An 18,360-nucleotide genomic window follows, 5' to 3' on the forward strand; every position below is an offset into this window, starting at 1 on the left:
TCTGCGGCGCCCCCATGAGGACGCTTCTGTCCAGGTCTTCTTTTCCACCTTCCTCCCGCTGAAGGTGTGCTATGGTGTTGACTAGCAGCAGGTGAAAACCTTCTCTTAGACATTTCTCTTCCTGTATCACCTCCTTCTTTGTGACCTTTCAGCTTATTTAACTTGATCTTTTTAACTGTCACAGGAAATGCCCTCGCCTCCTTCCTCCTCCGTCAGTCACGTTGGCGGTGATGTCACACATCCAGCTGATCTAAAACGGAGTCTGATAAAAGTCCAGATCATGTGACACGTTTACCTCGACCAGCCGAACCCTCACAGCTGGATTTATAGCGCCGCCTTGGACGTGATGACTAGGACACTGACGGAAGAGGTGCATTCTGGGAGCGCACACGCCAAAATAAATCACCACATGCAGAAGTGACGCTCAGTGCTAACAGTAAGGACGTGGCTGCAGCCTGAAGAAGTCCAGTTTCACACGACTTCACTTCCACATTCAGTCTGTCTGTGTGTGTGTTTGTGTGAGTGTGGTGTTTGTGTGAGTGTGTGTGTGTGTATGTGTCTGTGTGTGAGTGTGTATGTGTGTGTTTGTGTCTGTGTGTGTGTGTTTGTCCGTGTGTGTCCTTGTGTGTGTGTGTGTGTGTGTGTGAGCTCTGCAGGCCGTCTGGTCTAAAAGAACTGAACTTCCTCTTCTTCTTCCTGTAGAATAAAGTCTGTTCAGGCTTCACCAACAACACGACTTCCTGAACAACCATGGCAACAACCCATAACAATTCTACAGTTCACTTAGCAGACGCTTTTATGCAAAGCGAGTACATCAGAGAGTAAGTACAACACAAGCAAGGATCTAGAAAAAAGGGAACAATGTCAGTAAGAGCAAATGATCAGCTTTGAGTCTGATTGGACACACAGGTGCTGACAGGAAGTGACCAGAGGCAAAGCACAACATTGAGGGCAGTTCTTGAGAGCTCTAATCAGTATAGAAACCATCTTAGAAGTTGTCGTTATCAAACAAAAACCATCATCATTACCATCATCAATAATATGGAGACCATCATCATTAAGTTAGTAGGTATTCATGAAAGAGCTGAGTCTTTAGCTTTTTCTTAAAGGTGCAGAGGGACTCTGAAGATCGAATGGAGTTTGGAAGTTAATTCATCTATAACAACAACAACAAACAATAAACAACATTTGTGTGTTGTTGTTTGTTTTAAAGTTTTACTCAAGATAAGGGCAACAAACATTTACAATTTTGAATCGTATATTTGATATTCCATTATTTCACTTTTCCAAATAAAAAGCTTTTATTTTGAAGGTTGGTCCTGTCTTAAGACCTGAGTATACTTGCTTTAAGCTACATGACCTCATGACAACAGCCCTGCGTTACCTGCGTCGGTTTGGAGCGTTAGTTGTGCACATCCTCAGAAATGAATGCTACGCTTCCGAGAGATGCAATATGCAAATAACCACTAGGGGCAGTGTAGAGCCGAAGGTGATGAGACAGTGGAGGAAGGTTTTGAATAAAGGTAAACAGATCAAGTTGGCATTTAGCAACAGTATGTCATTGCCGTTGCATAGCAACAAACATGAGTACACAAATAGCCCCCTCTAGAGGAATCCTCGAGTAACGCCTTTTGAACATTTACGTTCACATCACAGCCGGATGCTTACACGTACGAGAGGTTTAAAAGAAAGAATATTTGAGACTTTCATTCAACTGATCAAACTTTACCTGGAGGAACATTTGATGAGCGTTTCTGCTTCGTCACTTTACTGCAGTGTTTTTTGTGATGCATTCACTGACACAAACAGTGTCGGAAAAAATGAGAACTACCAATTATTTAAAAAAAAGATGTTTATTACAACAAGAATTCCCCAAACAAACAACCAACGAGTTCAGACAATCAAACTAAACTCTACGAGGTCGGAGTTTAAAGTCGCTCGTTTCTTAAATTAAGTCGTTGAAACTCTTCAATGATTTATATCCAAACTTAGTTAAAAAACTTCCATGTTGGGAGGGTGTTACTACTGGAAACTAAACCATTGATCTGCAGTCATAGTCTCGTTTTTCACTCTGCTTCCTGCGTACACAATCAGCTCAACATGGACTTCCTGTCTCATCTTTACCTGCTGGGTTCAGAAAGGACAGTGTCGAGGATCAAACTACCGGAAAGAAGGAGCCTGGATGTAGATAAAAGGAATATTTTAAGGAAAAAGTTCTGAACCAGGAGTGTGGAGTATCAGCTGCAGCAGAGCTCCTCCATCCCCGTTCTGGTCTCAAAGTCCAGCTGACTGAGGGGGCGGAGATAAAACCAGGTTCCTGTCTTGGAGCGCTGTGGTTGGCACGTTGGAGTCGGGCTGCAGAGCGTCAGTGACCCTTCTTGGATGAGCCAAAACCCGAGAACCCCATCACAGCCGCCATCTCGTCGTCCTCCTCGAAGTCCACGTCGTCCTCCGCACGCCGCTTCCTCTCCTTCAGCTTCTCCTTCTTATAGGCCTTCGCCTTCTCCTCCTGACACACACACAAACACAAACACATTGTGAATTCATTTAGGACAGTGGTTCTCAAACTTTTTAGACTGCGTACCACCTCCGAAAATATTTGGCTCTCCAAGTACCACCATTATGGTAGATGTTAAAATACACAGTAGGCCTATTTCTACACATTTTACGCAGGAGGTTATTTATTATTGACTGTTGGCAGCCACACTATAGAACTACTAAGGGCTAGCGTTAGAAGTGGCACTTAAACTCCACACAACTCTGACATTTGCCCAAATCAAAAAAAATTGCAGCACAATAAAAATGACAACTTTATACCAACAACCTGTTTGAAAATATTTAGTCTCCAGTGTTTCCCACACAAAGACGACTGGGCCCAAGTATATTTCCAACCTGTTCTCATTTAATTTTTCATTTATTCAAAGAGAGGTAGCAGGGAGAGAGAGAGCGCGCGAGAGAGTGCAGGCGCGCGCTCCGCAGGCTTCGTGCAACCAGAGCCGCTTTATTATAACTGTCTGCGTATAACATAGCAAAACTACCTTTTTTTAAAAATCCCGCTCAACTCCTGCGGAGTGTTAAGATGGCAAAATAGAGCAGAATCACATCAGCTTCAGAGCAAGAGAGAGAGAGAGAGAGAGAGAGAGAGAGAGAGAGAGCGACTGTCCGTACATGCATCAAAAACTGAAGCTTCTCCTGGCTCCGTTATGTACAGCTGCTTGCTGCAGATTGTGCTGAACTCCAATAAATAACAGAATATCTGTTAATGTAGGCCTACATTAACAGATATTCAGCTGCTTGCTGGTGTTTCAGTGCTGAACTATAACGGAATATCGAGTGGAACTTTTCAAAACGCGAGGCGTACTCCTGTTGTTGTTTATGTCTTAAAGTTGTTTGTTGCAAAAACTAAATTAATTTAGAGGGGAAAACACATTTGATATAAATACAACTCAATAGATACAAGACAGATAAGATAAGAGTATGACAAAAAAGAAAAATTGTCATTTTATGTTGAATGGGTTTTTTTTATATTGTGGAGATTTCTTTGTGTACAAGGACCCTGTCATCATCACCAAACTCTTCCTGAGTTTAAGTACCAAAAACTGCAGTTCCTCCAGTGTCCACTAGGGTCTGTCTCCTGCAGTGAGTCAGTCCCCATAGAGCCCTCTTAAAGGTAATATAATAAATTAGTAACAAAATGTTAAGCAGCTCTGTGAGCTTCTGTATTCTGGTAAATAAACTGGTCAGCTTCTCATTCGGTGGGAAACATGATGGTTAAATCTCTCATTAGCAGTTAATGAATTAGCCACAGGCTCTGAGCCTGTTAGCTTTGATTACTTGGCGTTTGCCAACTCCTCCCTCCCGGCAAGAGAACTGGTTCAGATAGAAGTGATTGTACCCGACCTAAAAAGCCTCTGCATGTTTCTAATAAGCTCCACGAGCAGAAACGTGCTCAAACTAGGATCAATATTGGAGATGCTTTTGAAAAATGGAGAGAGGTTAGAACACAGAAAGGTTTACAGACTGATGCAGAGCTGGATAAACACTGAAGCTTCAGTGTTCACCACATGGTGACCTGTGTGAGCATCGACTCTAGAGAGGAGGGGGGAGACAGCTCTCTACAATGTTTAGAATTTAGACTGCAGTATCCATTTTAACCACTAGGTGTCAGAGTTACATATTGTTCTTTCAATAGGGTGCAGATGGCTTAGCGGTTGGGTCGCACCCCTTGTAGTGAGGCTGTGGTCTGTCAAGCCTGCGGCCAGAGCCCATGTTCGGGTCCTACCTGTGGCTCCTTTCCCCCATGTCAGTCCCACTCTCTCCTTTTCCTAATTCATCCTAACATCAATCAGCTGGGGCTCCTCCTCCTCACCTCCTCACGCAGCTCCTTCATTCGCTCCTCAAAGTCGTACTCCTTCTGCTTCTCCTCCATCTTCTTCTTGTTCACCTCGAAGCGCTTCTTCACCTGATCCAAAGACGAGCGCTCCACCCGCATCGACATGCCCAGGTTCCTCTGGTCTGCTCACACACACAAAAACAGTTACACACACACAAAAACAGTTACACACACACACAAACACATCTGGTCTTCATCGCTGTGAACTCACGTTTTTTCCCGTTGATGTGATCCAGGAAGTTGATGGAGTCTTTCACCACACAGTCGCACACGTTACAGTAATAACTGTTAGAGAAGAAGAAGGCAGCCAATCAGAGAGAGGAAGCTGAGCGGTCTGATAAACGCTTCATGAATATCCTTAAAATCGTGAACATTTCTCCCCGTGTTTGTCGTGACTCCATCTGTGTCACATGACCCTGTTAGTACCATCATGACACGTACCCGCCCATCTCGGCCTGAGGAGTCGTCTTCGTGATGACGATGGTCTTCCCCAGTTTGGACTCCAGATCCACCTTATAGTCTCTGTGACGCAGGAGGTCCCGCTTGACCGGGGGCGCAATTTTCCCTATGTGAGAGAGAGAGAGACAGACAGAGAGAGAGAGAGCGAGAGAGAGAGAGAGAGACAGAGAGAGAGAGAGAGCGAGAGAGAGTCAATCACAGGCGACATTCATCCTAACACTTGTGTAAAAACAGCGGACAGTGAAGCTCGGACCAAAACAAAAACTAGACAAACACCTGAGCAGAAGAAAGTAAAGAACGTGTTTTAAAGGGTAAAAAACTCTTCAGAGGGAGAAAAAAAAATCTAGATTGTCCTTCATCTTGACCAAACGTCGCCAACATATCTGTGCATGACGTTTGATTTAGACCAGATTCATATTCAAGTTTTAAGGTTCCTGGTTGTGTGTGGATCGTTTGTCGGACACAGGTGTAACAGTGATAAAATGTTGTTGTTTTATTTCCTCACCATCTCGCCGCTCTCGGTCTCGCTCCTCAGCCAGACGTTTCTGAGCGAGGTTTTCATACTCGTCTTTGTCCCACTTCCGACGGAAGTCGTTCTTACTGGACTACAAGAGAAGAAGAAAGCAAAGCAGTCGACACGTCATGTAAATAAAACATCTGCATCATCACACAGAGGAAGAAGAACCCCGAGCACACCTGGTACCGACACCGTCACATGTTCTACATCCAGAGTGCAACCTGCTGTCCTCAGCTCAGAGGTTCAGAGTTCATCACTGTCAACTGAACATGTTTATAAGTTCATTAATCCCTGCAGAGTGTGTTCAGTGAGACAGCAGAAGCTCTGCACATCATTAGTCTCTCTGGTATTTAAAGAAGCTGATGTATCTAAAATTCTTCATGTTGTTGTTTTTCTCAACATTATTTAATAATGTTTATTAATTTGTGTTCAATGTGAATGATGTTGATAGTTGTTTTTATACTCTGTGTATCAATAACATTCTTAAATGTACCGTCACATGACCGGAAGTCTTGTTGTTGATTATGCTAACGGGACACAGGCTAACATTTAGCATTCCGTGTTAACAAGGCAGCAGATTAAAAACAGCCCAGAATACGTTTTTAGATGTATTTAAGTCCTCGGTAAACGTCGATAAGATACATAATTGAACAAGCTTCGTTTAATAAACATGGTTTAACAGAGACTGGGTAACATTGTTCTTTAGCAGCTAGCTGTTGTCCCGCCTGCTAACCCGGTGATTTAACGTAACCCGGGTTAGCTCAGACCGGTTAGCAGCTCCGGTTAACGGACACAACGGAGCTGAATCTAAAACCACGAATCATTAAACTACTTTTATATTTTAAACACATGAAACAGGATCAGACACATAACTCACCCCGCTGCCGGACGCCATCTTGTTCCCTCTGTGTCAGAATACGGCAGTGGTCGTGATTTGATATCAAACAGCGCCGCCTGCAGGAGCGGAGCGGCAGTACCGGGTCTCCACCGACACCAACACACAGGGAAGTGATGATAATAAATGTGTTTTTATCTTCTTTGAAACCTCCACATTTCCCTCATGAACGAGGGAATCTCTCTCACGTCTCTAGTAAAAGATCAGCTCGTTGTTTCGAGATCAGGTGAAGTCTCCTCGTGGTCGCACGCTGCAGGTATCTGTCCACCTGAGTGCTCCTGACCTGCAGGCTTCAGTCTACACAGAAGAGAATAGAATTACTTTATTGATCCCAAACTGGGAAATTGTGGCGTTACATATATATATATATGAGTATACGGTATATGAGTAAAAACACAATACTAGCAAATCTAAACACAATATAATATTAAATACAAAGTAAATAAGTACAAAAAATATCAGAACTAAGAATGTGAATATATACAACCAGGATTTAACTAAGCATTACATTCTTAAATAGGAAGATTAAATATGAAAGATTGAATGTAAATGTACAAAAACAGAGTTGTAAATGGTTGTAAATTAAATATAAAAGATTAAATGTAAATGTTCAAAAACAGAGTAGTAAATGGATAGTATTGATATAAGTTAAAGTGCATGAGTGTAGACATATTATAAGCAGAAACTATACACTATAACGGCGAGTAGACAGACAAATGAAATGAACATGAGTGCAGGGATAATTTGTAAATTTAACATGTGCGGAACAGATTACAGGAGAGACAGATATTATCATGATGACAGTTCTCTGCTTGCATGAGGTGAGCTGTTGTACAGAGTTTATGGCCTTTGGTAAGAAAGATTTCTTGTATCTGTCCTTGTGACAGCAAAGTTGAATGAGATGATCACATGATGAAGAGGAGGGGAAACGGCGCCCCCCTGTGGCGAGCTGGTGGAAATGGACATTTCGAACTTCAGAACTAGTTCAGTGTAAACAGTTTGTGCTTTTCTTCTCATACTGCAGGTCAATATAAAGTTATAGTAAACCCAATCACTTTGCACTCTATGTTCATTAAACAACATTTAATATTAAAATAAATTATTAAAAAGAAGAAAACACTGACTACAACCTGCTGCGACTCAACGGCTGTAATAAATAAATGATGAATATTTATTAATTAATATATTCTCCTTGAAGATGATGCATGAAGATAAGATCGTCCTTTAATGATCACGTGACTCCATCATCTGATCCATCGGACCGGAAGAAGCCCCGGGTGAGTGCGCCGGCAGGCCCCGCCCCCCTCAGGTGCGTCTCATTAAAAAGCTGTGAAAGAGGAACGATGGCGTCTGTCCGTCTGAAGAGAAGGCGCCAAACTCAAACTGCAAAATATGTCAACGAGCGGAGTGGAAACGGTTCAGAGCCCGCTGCTCTCCTCCAGGTCTGTACAGCTCACCTGAAACACGGGATACACACCTGAGACACCAAACACACACACACCTAAACCCCAAGTACAACACACAGAGCTCACCTGAGTCACGCTTAACGGTAAATTGCGACAGAGAGGCTTTACACGCGGAGACTTTTGACTAAGTTTGAAAAACCTCTTCAAACTGAATCTTTCGTGTTTTAACTTAAAGTGCACCTTTGACACGTTTCCTTCCTCCGCAGGTGTGTGTTTGCGCGCGTGTGTAGCGTTCAGGTGTCTCGCAGTTAATTTATACTGATTAATCTTGACATGCAGAGAGCCTGCTGAGCTGCTCTGATTGGTGCAGACTCTACCTGCAGGCAGCGCTCAAGGCAAAAACACCTAACATGAAGAATCATTTCTTTGCATTTTCGAGATAACGCTCCGTGAAGATCAATAAATAAATTCTGTTTGAAAGTTTCCGGTCATAATTAATAAAAACTGAAATGCTGAAAAACACAAAATTAACCAATATTCTTTTCTTTTTTTTTTTTTTTTTTTTTTTTTTTTAAATTCTAGTTGATTTATTAACAAATAAGTACTTATTTTCAGGTTACCCTAAACCTTCTAATAATATCCCCAGGTGTTTTATTTCCCTCAGTCTATGAAACGAACCGAATATAAATATTTACAAACTAAACTCGTGGACAGCAAGGACGGAAAATATACTAAAACTGTAAACGAACGCCAGAAAGAATATTTAATTGCGTAAACTAAATCAGAATGTTTGGGCTTTTTGTCCCGTTTTATTTGAGACAGGACGGCGAGCGAGCTGGGAATGAGCCACAGGTCGACTTCAGACCCAAGCCGACTTCATTTAGGATGTGGAGCGTGCACTAACCATTAAGCTATGTGTACCCAGATGAGCTTTTATTTGAAGTTTTACAGTATTCTAAAAATTCATATTTCTGATTGGGCGTCGGTAGTGTGCACGTGCCCCAAGTACAGGGACCATGGACCTCCAAGCAGGCAGCTCGGGTTCAAATCCGACCTGTGGCTCCTTTCCCACATGTCATCCCTCTCGCTCTCTCTTTCTCTCGCTCTGATGTTGGGATGTTTCATTAGTTGACTATTCACTTTTTTTCCCTACAAAATGTGATGCTGCCTCAGCTGATGTCAGACATGGAGGCAGAGAGCGCCCTCTGCTGGTTTAAAGGAGAATTACAACATATATTTTTGTCTGAGTGATTTAAATTGTCCGTCAGCTTTTAGTTGTAGTGTGAGCTATCATTGCATCCCTACTTCCTGTTTAAGTGTTATCATCAGACAGGTGTGAATGAGTGGATTACAGGTAAACTCCTGCGGACCGGCACGCTGTCTGAAAACATCGGTAACTTCTCCCTCCAGACAAGTTATCGATGTTTTTTGTTATTTAAACTGTGTTTGGGGTTTGCCTGTAATCTTCAATGCCCAGTGTCGATGACTTATGTTGTCTATTTTTTGTTGCCGTGGTGACAACAGGTTTTGATATCGTTACATTTGAGCTTGTGTCGGATCAAAGACGGAAATCCCGCTCTCTCAGTTTCTGTTTCAGCCCGTGGTCGTGTGTGTGCGCGAAGGGATGGTCGGCCGCTGTGTGGAACGGTCTCAGTGACCCGCTGCTTGCTGCAGCTGCCTCCGGATGCTCCGCCCCCGAGCCGTGGCTCCTCCCAGGATGCAGCTCTGTCTACGACAGCCTGGTCAGGTGAGAAACACCTCTTCATTCAATAACTTCTATATTTTAATTTGGCTGCAGACTGTATATATACGAAATGGATGTTGGCTCTTAAATAAAAGCAAAGCCAATGCAGAGTCCGGCGTACAACATACGACTGACTTGTTTACGACATGCGACCACAGCTCACCATTCATTCATGTGACTTCATTTTGACCATGAGAACTTCTTCTGTTCAGTCTCATCAGAGAAGAACGAGTTACAGACCGGATCAAACGAGAGCAGAGCTGTTGATCTCAGATACTTACACCCTGATTACTTCTGTCTGATCATTTTATTCCTTTACTCCTCTGTCAACGTCTCCTCTTTTATCTCCTTTGTCTTCTTCATCTTCTCCTCCTCCTCTTCTTTTTGTGTTCTTCTCCATATTCATTGTGTTCTACTCCTCCATCTGCTTCCTAATCTTAAATCATTTTCTCCTTCTCTTTTGACTTGTTACTCTTCTACTTCTCCTGCTTCATCTCCTCCTCCTCGTCCGTCTTCATCTTTTTCTTCTTTTAATCTTCTGTGGTCTTCTCCTTTGTGGCCTCCACCATGTTCTTCTCCTCAATGTTCTATTTTTTCCTCTTCCACAGTAACGTGTCTCCAATCCCGTCTCCTCCTGCTGCCAGCGGCCTGCGAGGACGAGAGAGAGCCGGCAGCACCAAACCTCGCAGGTTAAAAAAAAATATAATTATCAAAGTGTTTCTGAACAATGACGATCACTAACAAGAATTAAAGAACGGAGCACTGAACATGCTTTCAGGGTTTAATCATTGTGCTAACTGCCTTTTAGCTTAGCATTACTGCTAACTGTCACTTAGCTTAGCATTTAGCATATCAAGTAGAAGAAGGGGGAGGTGCATCTTAAATTTCATCATTGTGTATGAGATAATGAATCCAGTTTGTCGGTTCAGGCCGTCCATCCTGGAGCGCTGCATCCTCAAAGTGTCGACCAGCAGTGTGGCGGTGGGGACGGACGACCTGGACAGTAAGAGGTCAGTCAGCTCTGAATGCAGACGTTGGAAACCACAAAGGAAATAATGATTAAACACCTGGAGACAAAGGAGAGTCTGTTAGTCCAACAGAGGGAGGGCGCTCTTAAAGGGGGCGGGGATTTAAAGGGGTGGGTGTCTTCTAAAATGTCGGATTGATTATAAGACAGACGGAAAAGTTTCAGTTTGGATAAGTTGCCTACGGTGGCCCTGAAGGTCAACAGCACAAAAATGTCATGATTGCTAAAAACATTTCATTTAAAGTAGAGTCTTCACCCTGATTAATCTCATGGTATTTTTGTCCCTTCAGGCTCACCGTAGATAGTTGTCCTCAGTGTCTCTGTGTAATGTCAGTGATGTAAAAGAAGGACACTGCTGCTTCTCTGAATGTCTCATTTCACTTTAACAAACTCTCAGACAGCTCAGCTGACGAGTCCAAAGTAATATCCACCTTATGACATCACACATTGACCTTTGTTACTGTTCCTTTGAGCTGTTTGGGATCGATAACCACTTCGTGTTTCTGTGCTTAGCTTCATGTCCTAACCTACCATTTACAGGAAGGGCCTTACTTTATTTCAAAATAAAAGCACACAGCAAGTAAAGGACTCTCAGATTAAGACAGTACAGCATTACAAAATGAAAACACAGAGCTGAACATGTTCAGTAAGAGCAGAGCCAGAGGTCTGAAGCTTCACAGGAGACTTTTTAAAATGACCTCTGTCTTCATGCAGACCCCCCATCAGTCGCTGCTACCCCCGCCTCCCCGACCCCGCCAACACAGAGACCAATGCTGCGGTTCTGAAGCGGCGGCAGAAACAGATCCAGTATGGTAAGAACACCAGCGGCTACCAGAACTACCTGCAGCAAGTCCCCAGGTGAGACGATCCACACAGGTACAGATGACATGCATGTCCTGAGTGACATCATCACGCAGACTTTTAGATTCAGGGTCGTGTGGTGAAGCTGCTTCACACTCTTTATTTTTGTTAATTCCTCACCCACGTTGTGTTTTTCTCCACTTGTTTGTTTGATGCTGAGAATAGTTGAATAGTCTTGTTCACACCTGAACAAACCTGCTGAAGTTTCTGTGCTGAGCGTCATGTGTGAACACAAACAGCTGAATGTTTCTCTCTTTATCTGGAGTTTCTCCGAGTCAGAGTGAGCTGATGTGAGAACGCAGTAGGATATAATCAGGAGAATTTGGAAAGACGATCGTTTTTTTCTTTCTTGTATTTATATCAAATGTGTTTTTCCCTCTAAATTAATTTAGTTTTTGCAACAAAGAACTTTAATCTGTTCAATTTATCCACGCACACAAACACCAGGCATATGTCTCGAGTTTTGAAAAGTTCCACTTGATATAAAAGCGTCTAAGTGAATTGTAACATTGATATTTCGTTACTTATTTATAAGAGTTCAGCAGCAAGCAGATGTACATTAAAATTTTTAGAACAAAGCCATGAGACGCTTCAGTTTTGATTGGCACAAGAGGGGTTTGCGGACAGTGGAACTTCTCTCTTTCTCTGAAGCTGATGTGATTTAGCTCTCTTGGTTCCCGTCTCTCCACAAGAGTCGACATAGGAGTTTTGCTGCACGGCGCATGAGCGCGCCTGCGCTTGCTGTCTTGCACGTGCAGCAATTTTTTCTAATGAATGGAAAAAATAAATAAAAACAGGTTGGAAATATACTACGGCGGCCATGCTTTTTATCACGTCATGTCATACATCTGAAGCACGCATCCCCGCCTCCCCCTCCTGTCCAGTTACTCTTCACGCTATGAGGAACATCTGTGAGGAAGCTTTCAGGAAAACATCCTTTGTTAGAGAAAAGATGGATCAGAACCTGCAGAAGAGTCTTGCTGTGTTTGACTTTTCAAAATGTTGGTAGTTCTATCGGCTCATTAAACATTTCTAATCACCTTCGTCCTATGCAGTTATAAATCAGGCATCATGCTCTTTGTACATTTTTTCCTGACATTTAAAGTAAATAATGGCTGTTACACTTTGGTCCTTCTTCAGACACATGAGGGACCCTAAGCTCCACCCATCGACTCCCAACAAGTACAGGAAGTACAGCCGCCGCTCCTGGGACATGCAGGTGCGTCTGTGGAGGCGGGCGCTGCACCTCTGGGACCCTCCGTCCGAATCCCAGCCGGACGCCGAAGAGACACAGGACCCCGTGGAGCAACTGTAGGTGGTTTGAAGTGTTGACTTTCTGGAGCTTGTTGACCTTTTGATCCCAAATGAATTCCAGTTTAATGTTTCAAGTTGTTCATCGTGAATGAATCCTGGTGAGCTGTCGGGTTTCTCTCAAACCTAAAACCTTCAGTGAGCGAGCTTCATTCTTACACTCTGTGCCTCGTTAGAGACGGTGTTAACACTTCGCTGTTTCTAAACTGGTTAGTTTGTGTTCAGGCAGAGCCAGCTGGCCAAGATGACCTCTGACCTGTGTGAGGATGGAGGAGACAAGCAGAGAGAGAAGGAGACTCATGCAGCCTCCAAAGCCTCCTCTGTGAGTCTTCTATCGGCCGGGACGTCTCTGGAGCTGCCCGGACCCTGGACCAGCCCGCTGTCCCCGGTACAAACACAGTCCTCAGGGTTGTCATGACGTTTAAAGTCTAAATCAAACGATATACCTGTTTGATACCACAGCGACAGAAATACAAGTTTATTTAAAGCTTCTGTGGTCTCATTGATCCTTAAAATAACAGATTCATTGTTTTTTGTTTTTTTTAAAAGCACTCATCAAAGAATCCATTTTGACGACCTCATCAGAGATCAGAAACTGACCTCCTGGATGAAACTGTGTTTGTTTCCTGCAGGAGGAGGACGGCAGCCTCAGACCTCTCCGCTCTCCTCCTGGACTGAGCTTCTCCTTCAGGAGTCAGCTGATCAACGACAACATGAACGACTGGATCCGCTTCCTGCTGGAGGCCGATGAAGCCCAAGGTGAGGTGCTCAGATGGCCGCTTCATCGACACAGTTGGCCGTGACAAGCATCGATCTTCTGACACGACTGTCTGAACCAAAACAAATGCCCATTGGTCATCTTAATGCTGATGTCAAGCTCACGGGTGGGCGTGTAGCCATTTGTCAGGAGATTCACAGATCCGGTGGACTCTGTGCGATTCAGGAGTGGCATCATTGTTCCATTTTTATTTTCCTTCACTTTATTACGAGCATCAAAGTCTGTCAGATCTATACTGCAGCCTCCCGTCTCTAGTTGGTGCTGTAGCTCCAGTCAGTGGCTGCTGCCATCTGGTCTAATGCTGAACTATGACCCTGAAGTAAACAGGACAGTGTAAGAATGGCACGGTGCAGTTTGTCAGTATGTTGATCTATAAAGCTGTGACATATTGACCAGAGTGATGTGTAACCACATTTAGCATCAGCACGTTCACCTGTAAGGAGGACGGACAGGTGCTGTTGTTAGTAATGCTAACGTTAGCCGCGCTCTGCAAACCTATTTGACATTGTTTACAGACTGTCAAATTCAACCCACAATGCACTGCTGTTTAGTTCCGATCGTAGTTCTCACCTACAGTGAACTGAACTCTGGAGTACTCGGAAGCGGACCGAGACCCCGGTTAAGCCGACCAGAGTTCAGTTCTTTGGTCCTCTCCATGGTTTGTTTAAGCATTTACACCACCCCAAACCAAACGGACTATCTGACAAAAGGTCACCAGAGTTCGTTTAAAACGGCTCAGGTATGATTGCACCCTAAATGGCTTATTTACTACATTTTTGTATTGAAGTTGTCGTTCTTGTAGATTAAATATCTGACTGTCTTGTTTGTCACGTCTCTTTCTGACGTGTTTTTCTCGTAGATGTTGTCAGTCTATCGTTGTTAATTTGAAGGTTTCGTCTCTGACTCTGCTGTGTTTTTCTTCTAGATTTGGGCTCTGATGACCAGCAGGTTCCTGTGTTTTCAGACCAGCTCCTGTGGAACCCTTACTGATCTCCACCGCCTGAAACAAACACGCTTGAGTCGTCTGCAAACAAGTCCCTGATGTGATGTGGTCGGTCTGGACCTGTTAGTGCGGGTCTGTGTGTGTCTGTCCGTCTTTTTAAGATAGTTGAAGTTCGACTCTTAAGGACAGCAGAATGTGATCCGAGAACATCCAACCCTCTGTGATCTACTCCGAGGAGGACTGACAGGAACCTCAACTCCTCCCCGGAGGTGTTGAGATTTCCCAGCTGCTCTTGAACGCCTCCTCCGGTGTGGCAGCTGAACGCTGAGCATTGTACTTTAGTTTGCACTTAGTATATTTCTGTTACCTGCACCTCTCACCTGCATCATGTTTTGAGTTGAATGTCCCTGCACTAAGCAAAAGCTGCCGTTTCTACTTAAAGTCACAGATTCAAAGTAAATGTTTTAATTTCATGTTTGTGTCACGCAGTGGCCTCTCGGCTGTCTTCCGTCCACACTCACCTTCATGCTCAGCTGCCAGTCTGTCCCTCCTCTGAGCCGTCGTGTTTTTTCTCAAAAACAAAACGGGGATAATGGGGGGGGGAAAAGAGCTGTCGCTTTGTGTTTTCTTTTACTTGTGTTTATCAATTTGTATTTTGTGCTGCTTGAATCTGGAGAGCAAAGCTGAAAGATGTAATTAATAAAGATGTAAATAAAGTGTTAAAAATTCACTCTGACTCTTCTGTGATTCATATTCTTTAATATTCAACCCAGAGTGACACCTTCATCAGGGGCGTCTCCAGGACCTTTACGGCCCTGTGAACAGGTCTCACATAGGTCTCCGCACAGTCTGAGATATTACTATAATCACACCATTACATTCATGAGCTGATTTACATTAAGACAGACAACATTTCACTTGTTTAAAACTTTCAGATGCCACACATTTTAAAATGATATAATCAGTTATTTCAAGGATCAATCAGTCAGATTACACCTAAATGATTCCATAAAATGACCTTACTGAACCATCAGACTTTAAGGAAACATTGCTGTGTGCTGGGTTCTCATACTTAAGGTTTATTTTTGGGCTTTAATTTCTATATTCATTCGGGACAGTGGATAGTTTCAGAAATCAGGGTGAGAGAGTCTTATGACATGCGGGAAAGGAGCCACAGGTCGGATTCAAACCCAGATTGAAAGCTTTGAGGGTGGTAGTTTCTATATTACAGACTGTTAATATTCAAGGGGGGTGCTGGAGTCCCATCGATGGTGGTCTCCATGCTGGAAATGCTGTCTCAGCCTAACTTTCAGTCAACCTAACAGGCTGAGAGCTGGAGCTGAGGCGGGTTTTAAGCCTCCTGACACCGTGCCAGCCTGTCAATCAGGTCAGCTACACGCCTTATCAGAGGTACCTTACTTAAGTAGAAATTTTGGGTATCTATACTTTACTGTTTCACATGCTCAGAAAGATCTGGAGCTAAAAAAACATCTCCACAAACACTAAGATACGTATCTTAAACTCCAACGTTAAACAAGTGATGCTGTATGGATCCGAAACATGGAGAACAACAAAACACACAACACACAGGCTGCAAACATTCATCAACACCTGCCTCAGAAGGACATTAAACATCTGGTGGAAAGACAAAGACAACAATGTGGACCTGTGGAAAAGAACAAGCCAAGACCCCATAGACTTAAATCCAAAAGAGAAAGTGGAGTTGGATTGGCCACACCCTCAGAAAACCTGCCACAAACATCCCCCGACAAGCCCTGAAATGGAACCCCCAGGGGAAAAGGAAAAGAGGTCGCCCCAGGAACAGCTGGAGAAGAAGTGTAAAGGCAGAAATGTCAGAGAGTGGGCTCAACTGGGGAGAGCTTGAGCGAAAAGCCACAAGCAGAGTGAAATGGAGGATATTTGTCAGCGGCCTATGCACCCAAGAGGAGCAAAAGGCTTAAGAAGATACTTTACTGGAGTAATTATTTTTCAGCTGTCTTTTTACTTCTACTCCTTACATTTTCACGCAATTATCTGTACTTTCTACTCCTTACATTTTAAAAATAGCCTCGTTACTACTATTTCATTTCGGCTTGTTTTCATTCCAGCTTGTCATCGCTCAAAAAAACACACACAAAAAAAACCTATCCAGATAAATCGCGCCATCCGGATAGAGTGAATTTGATTGTGGTTGGATGAGAAGTATAAACAAATACCATTCCGACACACTATTGGTTTGTACGCGATCCATCGCACCTGCACATGACACAAATCACGTCACACTCCAGCAAGGAAATAGCAGACGTATGTAGCCTAGTACTAAGATGTCCGTGGCAGAGACTCAAGAGAACTCGAGCGAAATGTCCCAAGTTTGTACATATACATTCCAATAAAGGTTATCGATAACATGCCTCTGAAGTTTGACTTCATGCACCATTACAATACTTATAGGAAACTAGTCATCATATCTTCTGCTCCATGAAACACATGTTAATGCTCAGTAGTACACATATATGGTTCTTTAATGTATTTGCATTGTACTGAAATGTGTTCATTTTCAATGGGCATAAATGCGGCTGAATCAGGTGCATCCCACATTTTTCAACTTCAACATTTTAATATAACATTTTAGTCATTATGGCCTTTAGAACAATGTTTTTTTGAGGAGGTGGGGTAGTGCACTATATGACCCTGTGGCGCAGCCTAAACTTTTGTCCTTAATGATATTTTTTCCCCCTTACATTACTTTTACTTTTATACTTTAAGTAGTTTTGAAACCAGTACTTTTACACTTTTACTTGAGTAAAAAGCTTGAGTTGAAACTTCAACTTCTACAGAAGTCTTTTTAAACCCTAATATATATACTTCTACCTGAGTAATGAATGTGAATACTTTTGACACCTCTGCGCTTTATTGTGAATGACTCTTATCCTTCATCAAATCAAAACAGATGAGTCATCAAAACATTCACCCCCCGTACAGTTTGTGCTGATCGAGACATGAGCTAATCAGACCTTTTTGGTTATTTGAACCAGGCTGTAAACATGTTAATCTCTGCTATAAAAACAGACTTTTTGAATGGGTGTGTATGTGACTTCCTGCGATTCTGCAGGCAGGACTCTAGTGGATACTCGAGGAACTGCAGGATTTTATACTTCAGCATCGGCTTCATGTTTAGCCCCGGAGGTTGCCGCTCGCTCTGTACGTGAACATGTGAATTAACCATTAGTCCGTCGGCGCCCCAAATATAATTTTTTTCTCCGCTGGTTTCTTCTTCTTCTTCTGCTTTAACCTCCTGTGGTGAAACATCAAAAAGTGTTTCTATGATATTAACTTTTAACACCACATGTATTACACTGCACGTTATCATCCTCTGTTTGTTTTGTGCTCTCGTCTCTAGGAGTAAGTGTCATGTCCCTAGAGAGTTACCGTAGCTGGCGTAAAGCAGTTGTTGTTGCTGTAATCCGGGTCGATGATCACACGTGTGTATGTTGAATAAAGCTGGAAACATTACATCTCTTTGTACCTGTGACCGCCCGTCCACCAGCAGGGCCTGCTCTGTGTTTTGCCCTTCTGTCTGTGTGTTTGTGTCCCCGCAGGTCGCTGGTTGGGCGGTGTTGTGCCATACCTGGGCAGACCTGGCCAGGCTCCTTAAGACCGGGCTGTCAACCTCTCACTCTCTCTCGCATCCTTCCGGAGCGTCACACCATCACCTCAGCTCCTGACTGGTCCCATGTTTTTGTTGTATTGTTGTGGTATCTTGGTGGTATTTTTGGTAATAAACCTGGCACTGTTTGGTTTAAAACAGTGCAAGTCAGGTAGTCAGGTCTTAAGAGCCGGGTCATGACAGTACCTCTGATCAGCCTAAAACAACGGGTTCCCGGGCGCACGAGCACTAAAGCGTTACTCGAGTAATAACGTCTACAGCCTGTACTCATACAGGCTATAGGACCCATCGGAGTCAGTTTCAACCCCACAACCCACCCCCTACTACGCCCCTGCTCCTTCACAATGACACAGTCCAAA

The 18,360-nt window shown here is 43.4% G+C and overlaps 2 protein-coding genes and 1 long non-coding RNA gene across 3 annotated transcripts; 2 read left to right on the forward strand and 1 right to left on the reverse strand.

Moving 5' to 3' along the window:
• The first annotated feature begins 97 nt into the window (after positions 1-97).
• Positions 98-1,311, forward strand: LOC114920280 (uncharacterized). The gene is made up of 2 exons (XR_003808592.2): positions 98-436; positions 703-1,311. It is a non-coding gene; the product is annotated as an uncharacterized lncRNA (long non-coding RNA).
• Positions 1,312-1,834: 523 nt separating this feature from the next.
• Positions 1,835-6,370, reverse strand: zmat2 (zinc finger, matrin-type 2). Its single transcript, XM_020633349.3, has 6 exons — positions 6,247-6,370; positions 5,358-5,457; positions 4,835-4,958; positions 4,605-4,678; positions 4,370-4,515; positions 1,835-2,509 (listed from the first exon to the last, which is right to left on the reverse strand). The coding sequence occupies exons 1-6, from the start codon at positions 6,262-6,264 to the stop codon at positions 2,366-2,368; spliced, it is 606 nt and encodes a 201-aa protein (XP_020489005.1). The 5' UTR covers positions 6,265-6,370; the 3' UTR covers positions 1,835-2,365.
• A 1,178-nt stretch (positions 6,371-7,548) lies between these two features.
• Positions 7,549-15,064, forward strand: slbp2 (stem-loop binding protein 2). The gene is made up of 9 exons (XM_020633389.3): positions 7,549-7,706; positions 9,256-9,417; positions 10,023-10,103; positions 10,344-10,424; positions 11,156-11,299; positions 12,443-12,613; positions 12,839-13,001; positions 13,246-13,372; positions 14,317-15,064. Exons 1-9 carry the CDS (start codon positions 7,657-7,659, stop codon positions 14,379-14,381), a joined length of 1,044 nt encoding a protein of 347 aa, XP_020489045.1. The 5' UTR covers positions 7,549-7,656; the 3' UTR covers positions 14,382-15,064.
• The last annotated feature ends 3,296 nt before the right edge of the window (positions 15,065-18,360 follow it).

Source organism: Labrus bergylta, chromosome 14 (assembly GCF_963930695.1).
Source record: "Labrus bergylta chromosome 14, fLabBer1.1, whole genome shotgun sequence".
Taxonomy (NCBI): Eukaryota; Metazoa; Chordata; class Actinopteri; order Labriformes; family Labridae; genus Labrus; species Labrus bergylta.